The 12365-nt window shown below is 35.7% G+C and overlaps 1 protein-coding gene across 8 annotated transcripts in view; it reads right to left on the bottom strand.

Annotated features, from left to right (window-relative positions):
• EFR3A (EFR3 homolog A) overlaps positions 1–12365 on the bottom strand; it is a 183929-nt gene that overhangs the window by 126270 nt on the left and 45294 nt on the right. For all 8 annotated transcript variants that reach the window (XR_004480932.2, XR_004480929.2, XR_007472515.1 and 5 more), the window contains 5 exons: positions 9727–9876; positions 7852–7989; positions 5473–5551; positions 3173–3308; positions 1259–1426 (listed from right to left, as the gene is read on the bottom strand). Coding sequence is in view for 3 of the 8 variants with exons in the window: in XM_004265315.3 (XP_004265363.1) it covers positions 1259–1426; positions 3173–3308; positions 5473–5551; positions 7852–7989; positions 9727–9876 (671 nt within the window). In the remaining 5 variants the exon portion in view is untranslated. The remainder of the gene's footprint in view (positions 1–1258; positions 1427–3172; positions 3309–5472; positions 5552–7851; positions 7990–9726; positions 9877–12365) is intronic.

Below are 12365 nucleotides of genomic sequence, written 5' to 3'. Positions count from 1 at the left end.
AATCTGGAACAGTTTGACCACCAAAATAATAATTTAATAAATACAGAATAAATTATGAAGATAAAAATATAAATCCATGAGCTCATACCACTGTATTTAAATAGATAAACACATGTATTCCTACATACATAAGTAGGGAGAAAAAGGGCTCTTGCTTACAATGAACCCTGAGTGCCAAGTTGATAACCATCATTTTGTAACCATCATGGTAAAGACTCTGGTTCAGCTAAGAATTTTGAATGGTTGCTACATCTAGGGGGTAGTTTGGATGGAGAGCAGAATATCTGCACGGCCTAAAAGTATCTTCTCAGAGACTGCTTATTATTTGCAAGGGGGAAAATGGAAACTGTGCAGCAGAGAAATAGAACAATACTTTGCGTGATCAAAACTAACATCACCAGCGAGAAGTAGGTGTACTTCTCCAAATGGGATAATCTGAGAAGAACACTATCACTTACGTAGTATCCAGCCAGGAACCCATAACCTGAATTTAATCATGAGGAAAGAGCAGACAAACCCATGTGAGGATATTTTTTTGTTTTAAGTGAGGGGTCAGGGGGACCTATAGTCTTAAAAAAATGCCCATATCATAAAAGGGAAATGTTCCAAACTAAAGGAACCAAAGAAACATCACAACTAAATGCAACTAAATGATCCTAGACTGGATGCTGGACCTAAGGAAAAACACGCCATAAAGGACATTATCAGGTCAAATGACGAAACTGAAATATGAAGTTTGACTAAAGTACTGTATCAAAGTTAAATTTACTGATTTGATAACTGTACTCTGGTTATGTAAGAGTACTCTGGTTTATTCTTTGGAAAAATAATCTGTAGTAAAGAGCCATGCACTTACCATCCAGTGGTTAGGAAAAAAATGTAGATGTCTATATGTATGTATCTATGTCTCTCTATATGTATATATTTATATATGTGCTTATGTGTGCATATCTATATATACACACATATACATACACACACAGAGAAATGGAGAAAGGGATGGAAAAAGGCAGACAGAGAGAGAAAGGAAATGATAAAGTAAATGACATAAAATATTAATAGATGAATCTGGGTGAAGGGTATATACAGTGTTCTTTGTCGTATTCTTATGTTTGTTTATTTTCCAAACAGAAAGTTCTTTTAAAAGTCTAAGCTATCATTCACCTTTGACTAATGTCCCGTAAGAGACAAGTACCTTCTGTGAGGGCTTTCTGAATTGCTGTTTTCCAGAATAATTTGAAAAGTGAAATGTACTCACCTATTGTTTGGATGATAGCATTCTGCACAATCTTCTCATCACTGTCTTTGGAATTTGTGTTTAAGTTGGCACTGCTTATAGATTCTCCCTGTAAATCATGTGCTTCAAATTCAACACTGAGACGCAGATGTTTCAATAGGGTGTTAAAGACTTCCAGCACTGTGGGTCCTGCAAATGAACCCTGATGTAAGCAGATACATTCTTCTGGTAATGTACACTCAAATCCAATCCTCGTACTTCTCAACAGAGATTTCTGCATATTTTCTAAGTACTTGGAAATACTTCATAATTTATGAACTAACTAGCACATTAAAAAAGTAAATGAGAAATACCTAAATAAGAAAGTCTCCTAGCTATTCCAACAAACATTTACTGGGCATCTCTGAGCAAATCACTGTTTGAATCCTTGGTACAAACCACACAAAATGTGTATATTCATATAAAGATTACCAAAAACTTTCCATCTATCTAATCTTGTCTACTCAGAATAATGTGTACAGTATTGGGATAACCTGACTGTTGGGTCAGAATCCAGAGAACTATAATATAGCTCACTGTGGCCTGAGAAATTTATTTGGCATCTTTTGAGGCTGAAGAAGAAAGAATTTTGCCTCAATTATTAGACAGAAACTAGTCAATTTATCACATTCAGGTAAACTAACCATGCTCTCTGTTTTTAGTACTATAAATACTCTGCCTGTGTTTCTGGCACTGCATCTATCACGCTATACTTTAATTAGTGTTTTTATTTCTGCCTCCTACTCTAGATTCCAACGTTCTCCAGGACAGGCAGCCACGTTCAAATGCTTCTTTGAATGTACAGAACCTAAAACATAGCAACCTCACACATAATAGATATTAGCAGGTGAGACGATTCAGTCAAGGCATCACCTGTGTTTCACTTCATATTTCAAGTTAACTCTTCAATTAAGTAACCTGCTTCCATCTCTTTGAGATAAGTTATGAGTAATGACAAGTCCATATCCAAAATGCCCACTCTCATTTGACACTGAGTGAATATTAGAATATTTCAGCAGCTAATGTACAGTTCCACTTTCATTTTGAAGCAAAGAAACCATAACTAGATTTTCCTCCTAACTTCAGTAATTTTATTAGGGACCCTTCCATTCTTCTAATCCCATGTGAGTGAAAAAGCATGATGTCTGACCTGTCCCTTCTCCTTGTTACCCCTCTAGTCAGTCAGTTATCAAATTCTGCTGGCTTTACGTTCCCATTTCTACTGCTGCCATCAAGGTCAAGTTCTTTCTCTGTGCCTACAATGGTGACAACCACCTGTGACTTCTAGTGTGTCCTACGCTTTGCAGCCAGATGAATTACCCTATAACACATCTCTGATGAAGGGTACAGTAAATCTTTAACTCGTGTCAGTCCACTGTAGAATGACACCCGTGGCCTGGCCACAAGTGGAACTTTAAGCCGCTTCTCGGGCTTCCCCCACACTACCACCATACGTCCTCGTCAAACGGGCTACATAATACTTCCCTCCTGCTGATCCATTTTCCCTCCCTTCTCTGGACCCTGGTTTTCTTATGATATATGATCAAATTCTGCCTTGTATTACAGTGTAGGTAAAGTCATCTAACTCCAAGTAAACCATAACTTTCTTGAATTTGTACCCTCCCAATGTTTAGCATATAACTAACTGGTATTCAAGAATCTTTATTGGAAAAACGGAGGAAGGGAAGAAGAGAATGATCTGGAGGGAAGTGTTTAACTGTAACTAAAGAAGTCTGACAACAGTCATGTGAACCTAACATTTCAAGAGAAATTAGAGCACATTTAAAAACATAGCAAATATTTTCAAAGAGTTTTCCACACATTGCTATTCCTACTGAAAAAGAAAATTCTGAAAAAGGTTAATGAATTTTTTTGTAGGGTGGTGCTGGCACTCACCTATGGAACCTTTAGCAGCAATGGCAACAGCCTCTAACAGAACCTGAATAATACCTGCTCGAACTCGTGGAGAATCTTTTTTACGAGCATCAAGGTGTCCTAGAATCTCCTGGATCACATGGTGAGAATACTGAGCCTAAAAGAACAAAATAGTGTAAAAATATATGAACAATTACATGCATCCTGGCAGAATTCATAAGAATGATAAACCATGTGACACTTAATGGAACAATATGTACCCATTAGAAACCGTTCTTTTTAAGAATAAATAGGGATACCAGAAAATATTTACGATATCCTGAGTGAAAGAAAGTAAGTTGTAAAATACTACGTTAAATAAAATTCTGTTTTTTAAAAAGTATATAAGACTGGAATTATATATGCCTACATATTAACACTGGTCATCTGAGAGGGAGACTTATGAGAAATTTTTACTCTCTTTGTACCTCTCTGTAATTCCACAAAGAATATTTATACACTCTTATAACTTGATAATAGGACAAAATGTTGTTAAAAAACAGACAAATTATGACATTTATAGTACTTCTCTCTTACCCAACCAGATACATACTATTTCTTATCATGGACATCTAACAATGCTAAACAGTCAAAACTCTCATCTAATCAAGAGCCACTAACAAAATTAAAGTCTTAACAATGTGTACCTGATGAAATTTCCTGATCAGGGCCAGCTAGTTTAATGTTTTATGGACAGAGGTTGAAATATTACCTAAGAATGATTCTTATATCAATTTTATAGTAAATGGCAATTAAAACAATCAAATCTATCAGAAGTTTTGACTGTATCAGGATAGTCTTATTAAACAGAAACTCCCATTCTGGTGGGTACTACCATGTAATTTTTGATTAATGGACCTCAAAAAACATATGGTGCGCTTAAAGCTCCTTCTAAAGCAATGCTGTGGACCAGAAGTCATTTCTCAGACATTTAATCAACAAATATTTATTGATTCCTTCAGTTTCTTCAACTTTGTAATTTACTTTACTTTTTGTAAAAAACAATTTCATCTAGTAACTAAATCTGAATGAGGAAGGCAAATGAAGAAATACAAGGCTACTGAAAACCAGGGGAACAGCCTTCATTATGTCCACAGATGGCCAGATCAACTTCTCACCTACTAAACTAAAATTAAATTAAAAGTTCTCATCAAAGGGGAAAGAAAATGTGCAACTATGTGAGGTGATGGATCTTGAGAAAACTTATTATGGTTATCATTTTGCAATGTTGTATACCTTAATCTTATATAATGTTATATGTCAATTATAATCTCAATAAAACTGGGAAAAAATTTTTTTAAATTATCCTTCCACACCCAAACCAGCTTTATAATAACTACCATGCACTGAAACCCTACATTATGCTAGGCATGCTATGGTAACCTAAACTTAATGTTGAATTTAGACCAAAAGCTCTAGAACAGAATGACCAGAATCTGAATCCTTACATTCTACCTGTGTACCCTTGAGTGAGGTGCCTGACCGCTCTAAAGGTCAGTTTTCTGATCCGTAAAATGGGGATAATAACAATATCTACTTCATAAAATAAGGAGGATTAATGAGATAAAGCATATACATAAGGTTACTAGCATATTTAGAGGTATAGCCAGCACTTGATAAATGGTACCTTCTATTTTAATATAAAAATGAACCATTCAATGAATTCATTAACATTTCCTTCTCAGAAATGAGGAAATTGAAGCTCAGAGAGGCTAAATAATTTGCCCAAGTTCTATGCAACTAGTAAACAGCACATCTAGGATGAAAATCCTGGTATGACCTATACTAAAAGCTGTACTGCTTCTTACTACCTTATCTCCTTTAAATTAATGATGACTTTTTAGGGCATTAAAAATGTAGATAGTGTTAAAAAATAAAGACCTAAAATCCCACTTGAATTAAGAGCTAACTGGGTCTGTTCAAGTTTTAAGAAAACCAAGGCTGTCCTCTGCAGTAGATGAGAGTGCCTCATCAGGTGCCTCAATGCATAAAGACTATAAATATCAATTCTAATACAAGTTTATCATAAAATATAAATGCTCAATAATGTATTTAATAAATGCACAATAAAGATTGTCATCATAAAATCATTTAGTTCTTTTTAATTAGACATTTTTTCATCTTGGCAAATAAGAATAAAAGCGGTAAATAAAGATAAATGAGACAAAGAACTAAATTAAGAACATGTCTTATCTCCTACATCGTTCTCTATCTCTGTCTGAGGACATGCTTATCGACACAGAACTAAAATTACTTATATATAACAGTTAACCAATCCTTACCTGAATGGAATACATTATAACTTTAAAGCAGTGAACTGCAAATTCATTGGGATCCCATAGTCTGTGATGATCTAAATGCCTGTAAATTAACAGTAAGAAAATTCCTTTAAGAATTCCTTATTTTTGTTACACTTTCTCCTCTAGAACCCTCAACAATATGCAAAGCCTACCAATCAAAATAATATTATCTAAAAGAAAGTCAATGTTTCCATTTCCACAACAACTGCCAAATCCTTTCATAAAACAGTAACAATAAAAGACTAGAATGTATATATATATATACACACACACACACACACACACAAACACATACATACATATACATATATATATGATTTTTCAATACCAACATGAGCTGGCAAGAAAGAAAAGTCCCTCAGTCCAGACTCCACAAGAAGGTGAGAATCTGGAGAGGTAAGTATACATTGAAGCCAGCAGTTGTCTTAGGCACATCTTCAGATCTCTGGTAGCTGATAGCTAGTGGTTTAAAGGGTTGTACACACAGGAGACTGGAAACAAAGTTTAGGGTCCACCCAGGAAAGGTGGCTATCAGATCAGAAACACATGCATCAATTCAAGCCTTAAAAGACGACACCTTCAGTGAATCTGGGGGAATGTTCTATGTTGTAGAAGACTGTCAAAAAGCTTGTCTGTGTTGGCCTTGGCTCTGAGAAGAATCACAAAAATGAAAGTCTCTCTGAAGAATTCAACCATACACCTAGCACCCAGGCTCTCATCTTGGTTGACAGAATTCACAAGTATCATCTTGGTTGACAGAGTTCACAAGTATCATCTTGGTTGACAGAGTTCACAAGTATCTATGTGGCTCAAAAAAACTGAAGATAAGAATGTAGTTCAAAGTGGTGCCTGGATAACACTGCATCCATGCCTTCAGCAGAAGCAAAATAAAGCCTCTCATGGAGTACACACCATTAATCCAAGCCTCAAAGAATTCTCACAAATAAAGGTACAATGAATATGAGCTCAAAATTAAAATTCACAGAACACACAAGGTAAAAAGCCACTAGGAATGCCAATTATCAATCAAGTTTTTAAGGACTAGGACAGTTTTATTCATGTATATATTCCCCCCAAATACCTGGTACCTTACTTGCAGAGGGCATTTAATATTTAATCAACTAATTAACTAAATAGCTAATATATAATTAACTATTTAATTAACATTTAATTAGATTAATTAACACATGATCAGGAGGTAAGTCCACTAAGTTCTACATAGAAAAGAATATGGCCCACTTCCAAGTTACTCAAGTAATCAATTATAGTTAATTCAGTAGTTTCCTTCTTTTAGACTAGCTCTCTAGATTTTTAAGGCCTTATAGATTACCTCTCGGTTAACAAGATAAAAGCTGGAATTCTGATATTAAATCAGCATGTCTGGAAAAAATAAATCTGCCTTCAGTTATATTTGACATAATTTGATTAGTTCTCAGTAGCATTTTCATAAGCTCACAGAGTCTTTAAACGGTAAATCTCAACTTTTTGGTGGTGGAAGCAGTCGGGGGTGGGGTGGGGGGAATCCTTTTGAAAACACTATAATATTTCTCTGATGCTTAATTTTGCAGTTTATAGATTCTTGTAACTAAAGCTCAACTTTGAACCCAAATATCTGCCCTAAATAAAGAATTCTGGATGTTACATTTTCACTACTTTATATATGCTATAAAGACATTATTATAGTCAGGAAGGGGAAAGGACAAGGCAAATGGTTAACAAAAGAAAGACTAGCAAAAATGTCCAGAAATCACACAGAATGTTATATAAATCTATCATCTGACAACTGAGTTAGAACTCAGAGGGTTTACAAGGCTTGAGAGATAACGTCTATGTGGAGAAACTCAAGGCTCACAAATGTATTCTGCTTGGAAGGCAGCATATAAGTACCAACGAGATATTTAATATTCCTGCTCTGCTCAGTCACTGGGTATAAGATAAAATTTAGTCAGAGAAGAGAATGTGACCTAAGGCAGTCCAGCCATGGCAAAAAGAAAGCCAAGAAACAGAAGCCAGGGAATATGAGGAACTGACCAGAAGTTAATAAAATAAGATACATCATACTTGGACATTCGTTTGTTTTAATATTTTACTGGATATATACATTTCAAGGTGTGAATAAAAACTCTAGTGAAATGATGCACATGACTGTATTTCCTATTTAAGGGGGAAAATCTAGCAAAGTGGTTGAACAAGTGCTCAAAGGGATGTTGTCTGACTCAATCCTGTACCCTTCCCACATTGCTGCACTGGCTCTATTAATAACTCACTCACACAGGTAAGAGTATTTGTCCTCTGCAAGTAAATTACAACAGAAGGAACATAGCACAGACACAAGTAAGCAGGGAAACACCAACTACTTACGCAAACACTGGTCTCACAGCATTATTCATGTTCCCAAAAGTCGCTCGGCCCAGCAGTTCTCTGAAGCAGTTTTCAGCCAGCATGGCGGGGTTCTCTTCTTTGTCAGCTGCTGAAGGAGAAGGAGGAGGGCCTATGCGACTGAAAAATAAAGACAAACAAATGAATGCGAGAATTCTGACACTAGTCCTGACAGTTAAACAGCACAGATTTTTACTTCTCGGAAATATTAGAATGATATTTTCTTGTTATCCCAAAATAACTTTAGAGCTTAATTCTACTTCATGAACTCAACACCTTGAAGCTAATCACATAATCTTTCAAACTTGGAGAGCTAAATTCACTTGTATAACTTGTTTCTAACTAATAGAATATCTTTTCTAAAGGCAAAATACTCAGTAGTTGCTATTTTGTTAACGTCCTACAACTTTGCTACATTTATAGCAAAATCCTAGTAAGAACAAGGTGCCCAAAGATCACCCAGTTTAACTGTAAGTGAGCAAAAATAAAATCAAGTAAAAAACTATGGCACAGTCTGAATAAAAAATAAAAATTTAAAAGCTAATTAGAACATTTGTATAAGTAGATGTCTTCAATAGACACTATTTGTTCATATTTTAAAACCTTATTTTAGATTAATGTATTCATGTGCAATAATAATTTCAAAAAAGCATGTATCTGTAGCATTGGGATAAAACCATGAGAAAACACAACTTCTTAAAATTTGGCAACCAATGGTACCAGCATTCCTGTATCCTATTTATGCTAATCCTGTACCTCAAGAGCCATAATTATGGGGAGTCAATTCTCAACTAGCCAGGTACCTTTAGAAGAATAAATATTTTAGACAGAAAAACTAACCTCAGCTACATTGCCAAGAACAGGAAAAATACCCAAGGTGTTAAAATATATCGTTTCACATTTTAGGTTTCCAAAGCTGGAGACAATCACATCTAAGGAATCTAGCATAAATACTTGCTGTAATTGCCATAAATTCTGATAAACATATAAGCGCTTGCAGAGTTAACCAGTTTCACCTTTTCACTTCTAGACCACTTTTATTTTGATACTGCACACATAATCATCAAAATTACAAATTAAGTTAAAATTTTAGAACTACAGAATTAAATATCTTTTAAATTTGATTTGGATTTCCCTCTTTAAACTGCAAGGATCAGGGAGATCAGCATAATAAGCCAAACTGGAGAATGCTGGTTCTAAAACTTGGTTGCAAAGTACCTCTGTGCAAGGCAACAAATTTGGGAGGAAAGCATGCTTATGGCATTTGAAAAAGGAGAATAAAGTACAGAATTCTAAGTTCAACAGGTTACTGGGGTGGGTGGGGGGAAGAAATCAGCATACACCCCAAAACAATATTGCACGCCAAAATATCTTAGAAGAATAAATAAGATATAAATAGCCTAGTATTTCTGTTGAAAAATATATATACATTGAATAGTAGCTGCTATTATTATTATTATTATTTTGATTAGTACTAACTCCCTACGAAAAAGCATGCTGGATCTCTAAAGAATAACAGAAGTTCAGTTTATAATCTCTATTTCTTACACTTGGCAGCTTTAAGTAGTATTAATTCAAATAGCAATGTCGATGCCCAATAATAAGCAGAAAGTAAAGTGAAAATTTATTCTAAAAGAAATAAAAGCTTAAGTGTCTGAGTCAAAATCTGTCTGCTCAGTCTAATTTGACGACTGAAGCTGATATTTTTTCAGAAAGGATACATATTTAAACTTGCTCAAGTTTACGGGACTACTATATACATAATACTAAAGACAAACGTTCTTACTCTAGCAAGCGAGCACACATACACACATATTAAAGTAACACAGCCCCAGCCCTAACATCTTTATTGAATACCTGTCAACCTCTTCTATCTTTTGCATGTTAAACAGCAGGGATGGAACAATTTTATCCATATGCTGGGGTTCCCAAATGGTAGCCCGAAGTTCATCATTAACTGTTTTGCGAACCACACCTTGAATACCTCTGATTCCAGCAATTCGGATTCTATAAAAAAGAAGAAAAAAAACTGAGTCATGAAAAAAAGCTATTTAAACAAGTCTGCTTACTTAACTAAGAGAATGGATGTCAAATAAATAGTTATCTCGAGACAATAAAAATAACATACAATAAGTCTAAGAAATAAAAATCTCAAAAACCTAAGATGGACAGAGATATGGCAGTTCCAAAAGAGGTTTACTTTTTTTTTTTTAATAAATAAATTTATTTATTTATTTATTTTTGGCTGCGTTGGGTCTTCATTGCTATATGCGGGCTTTCTCTAGTTGTGGTGAGCGGGGGCTACTCTTCATTGAGGTGCACGGGCTTCTCATTGCGGTGGCTTCTCTTACTGTGGAGCACATGCCCTAGGTGCGTGGGCTCAGTACTTGTGGCTTGCGGGCTCTAGAGCGCAGGCTCAGCACTTGTGGCTTAGTTGCTCCGCAGCATGTGGGATCTTCCTGGACCAGGGCTCAAACCTGTGTCCCCTGCATTGGCAGGCGGATTCTTAACCACTGTGCCACCAGGGAAACCCGAGGCTTACTTTTAATACCATCTTTTTACAATCAACATTTAAAGTTAAAAAAGACTTTTATAGACATATTTTGTCTGTATCAGTTTTCAATAAAAAATAATTTAATCAAAGGAATTAGGTTCTCCTACATTCTCTGACATAAATCGTACCAATGTTCTTAGGTCAGTCTCCCAAGGCAATAGAAACAAAACCAAAAATAAACAAATGGGACCTAATCAAACTTATAAGCTTTTGCACAGCAAAGGAAACCATAAACAAAACAAAAAGACAACCTATGGACCGGGAGAAAATATCTGCAAATGATGCAACTAACAAGGGCTTAATTTCCAAAATATTTGAACAGCTCATACAACTCAATAATGAAAAAACAACCCAATCAAAAAACGGGCAGAAGACCTAAACAGACATTTCACCAAAGAAGACATACAGATGGCCAACAGGCACATGAAAAGATGCTCAACATCACTAATTATTAGAGAAACGCAAATTACAAGTACAATGAGGTATCACCTCACACCAGTTAGAATGGGCATCATCAAAAAGTCTACAAATGACAAATGGTGGAGAGGCAGTGGAGAAAAGAGAACCCTCCTACACTGTTGGTGGGAATGTAAATTGGTACAGCCACTATGGAGAACAGTATAGGAGCTCCTCAAAAAACTAAAAATAGAGCTGCCATATAATCCAGCAATCCCACTTCTGGGCATGTGTCTGGAGAAGACTATAATTTGAAAAGATATATGCACCCTAATGTTCAATGCAGCACTATTTACAATAGCCAAGACATGGAAACAGCCTAAATGCCCACTGACAGATGAATGGATAAAGAAGATGTGGTATATACATACCATGGAATACTCTACTCAGCCATAAAAAAGAATAAAATAATAGCATTTGCAGCAACATGGACGGACCTAGAGATTATCATACTAAGTGAACTAAGTCAGAAAGAGAAAGACAAATACCATATGATGTCACTTATATGTGGAATCTAAAATACGACACAAATGAACTTATCTACGAAACAGAAACAGACTCACAGATATAGAGAACAGACTTGTGGTTGCCAAGCTGGGTGGGGAGGGATGGATGGGGAGTTTGGGATTAACAGATGCAAACTATTATATACAGAATGGATAAACAATGTGCTACTGTATAGCACAGGGAACTTTATTCAATATCCTGTGATAAACCATGATGGAAAGGAATATTAAAAAATGTATGTATAACTGAATCACTTGGCTGTACAGTAGAAATTAACACAACATTGTAAATCAACTACACTTCAGTAAAATTTTTTAAAAAATGAAAAAAAAAAGGTTTTCCTAAGTGGATGATAATAATTCAAACCAACGTGGACCAGATTCTCTCCCATTTCTTGCCTAGAAGTGTCAGCAGCTGAGTGAGAACAGGATTTCACTGTTCCTGAACACCCTTAATGCGTCTGCAGACTTTTCATGCACTGTTTCTCCCTGAGAACCTCTCACCTCCCTTAGTCCACCTAGATGGAAGACGAGGCTGGTTCCTTAAAAGGTATGACAAAGGAGAACTATCAAAATGCAGTGCCGATAACCTGAGCCGTATACATATACACATATACATCCGTGTGTCCTGATGTATATACATTACTGTGTGCATATGGGACTTAAAATTTATCCCTATTTATCCATACTGTGAGAGAATGCTGCCTTATCCTCCCTTCCCAATTCACAGCCCTCAACTTCCTCAAGCGCTTCCTCATTCTTCTTTAAAAATAAAATCTATCAGTTCAAGGATGAGAAGAAAGGTAACTAGAAAACAGTATATAAAATCTGGGGAAGAACAATCTCGCGAGAAGAGCTAACACGGTAGCCCCTCTGCCCCGAAACACCTTCATTCTGGCCAAATTTGATTGTTATTTACCCTCCTTTTTTGTTACTACCTGAAACAGTCACCATTAGAAGTTTACTCAGCTTATCCAGCA

The sequence above is a fragment of the Orcinus orca genome, chromosome 17 (genome assembly GCF_937001465.1).
Source record: "Orcinus orca chromosome 17, mOrcOrc1.1, whole genome shotgun sequence".
Classification (NCBI taxonomy): domain Eukaryota; kingdom Metazoa; phylum Chordata; class Mammalia; order Artiodactyla; family Delphinidae; genus Orcinus; species Orcinus orca.
This window is presented reverse-complemented; position numbering and strand designations above follow the sequence as displayed.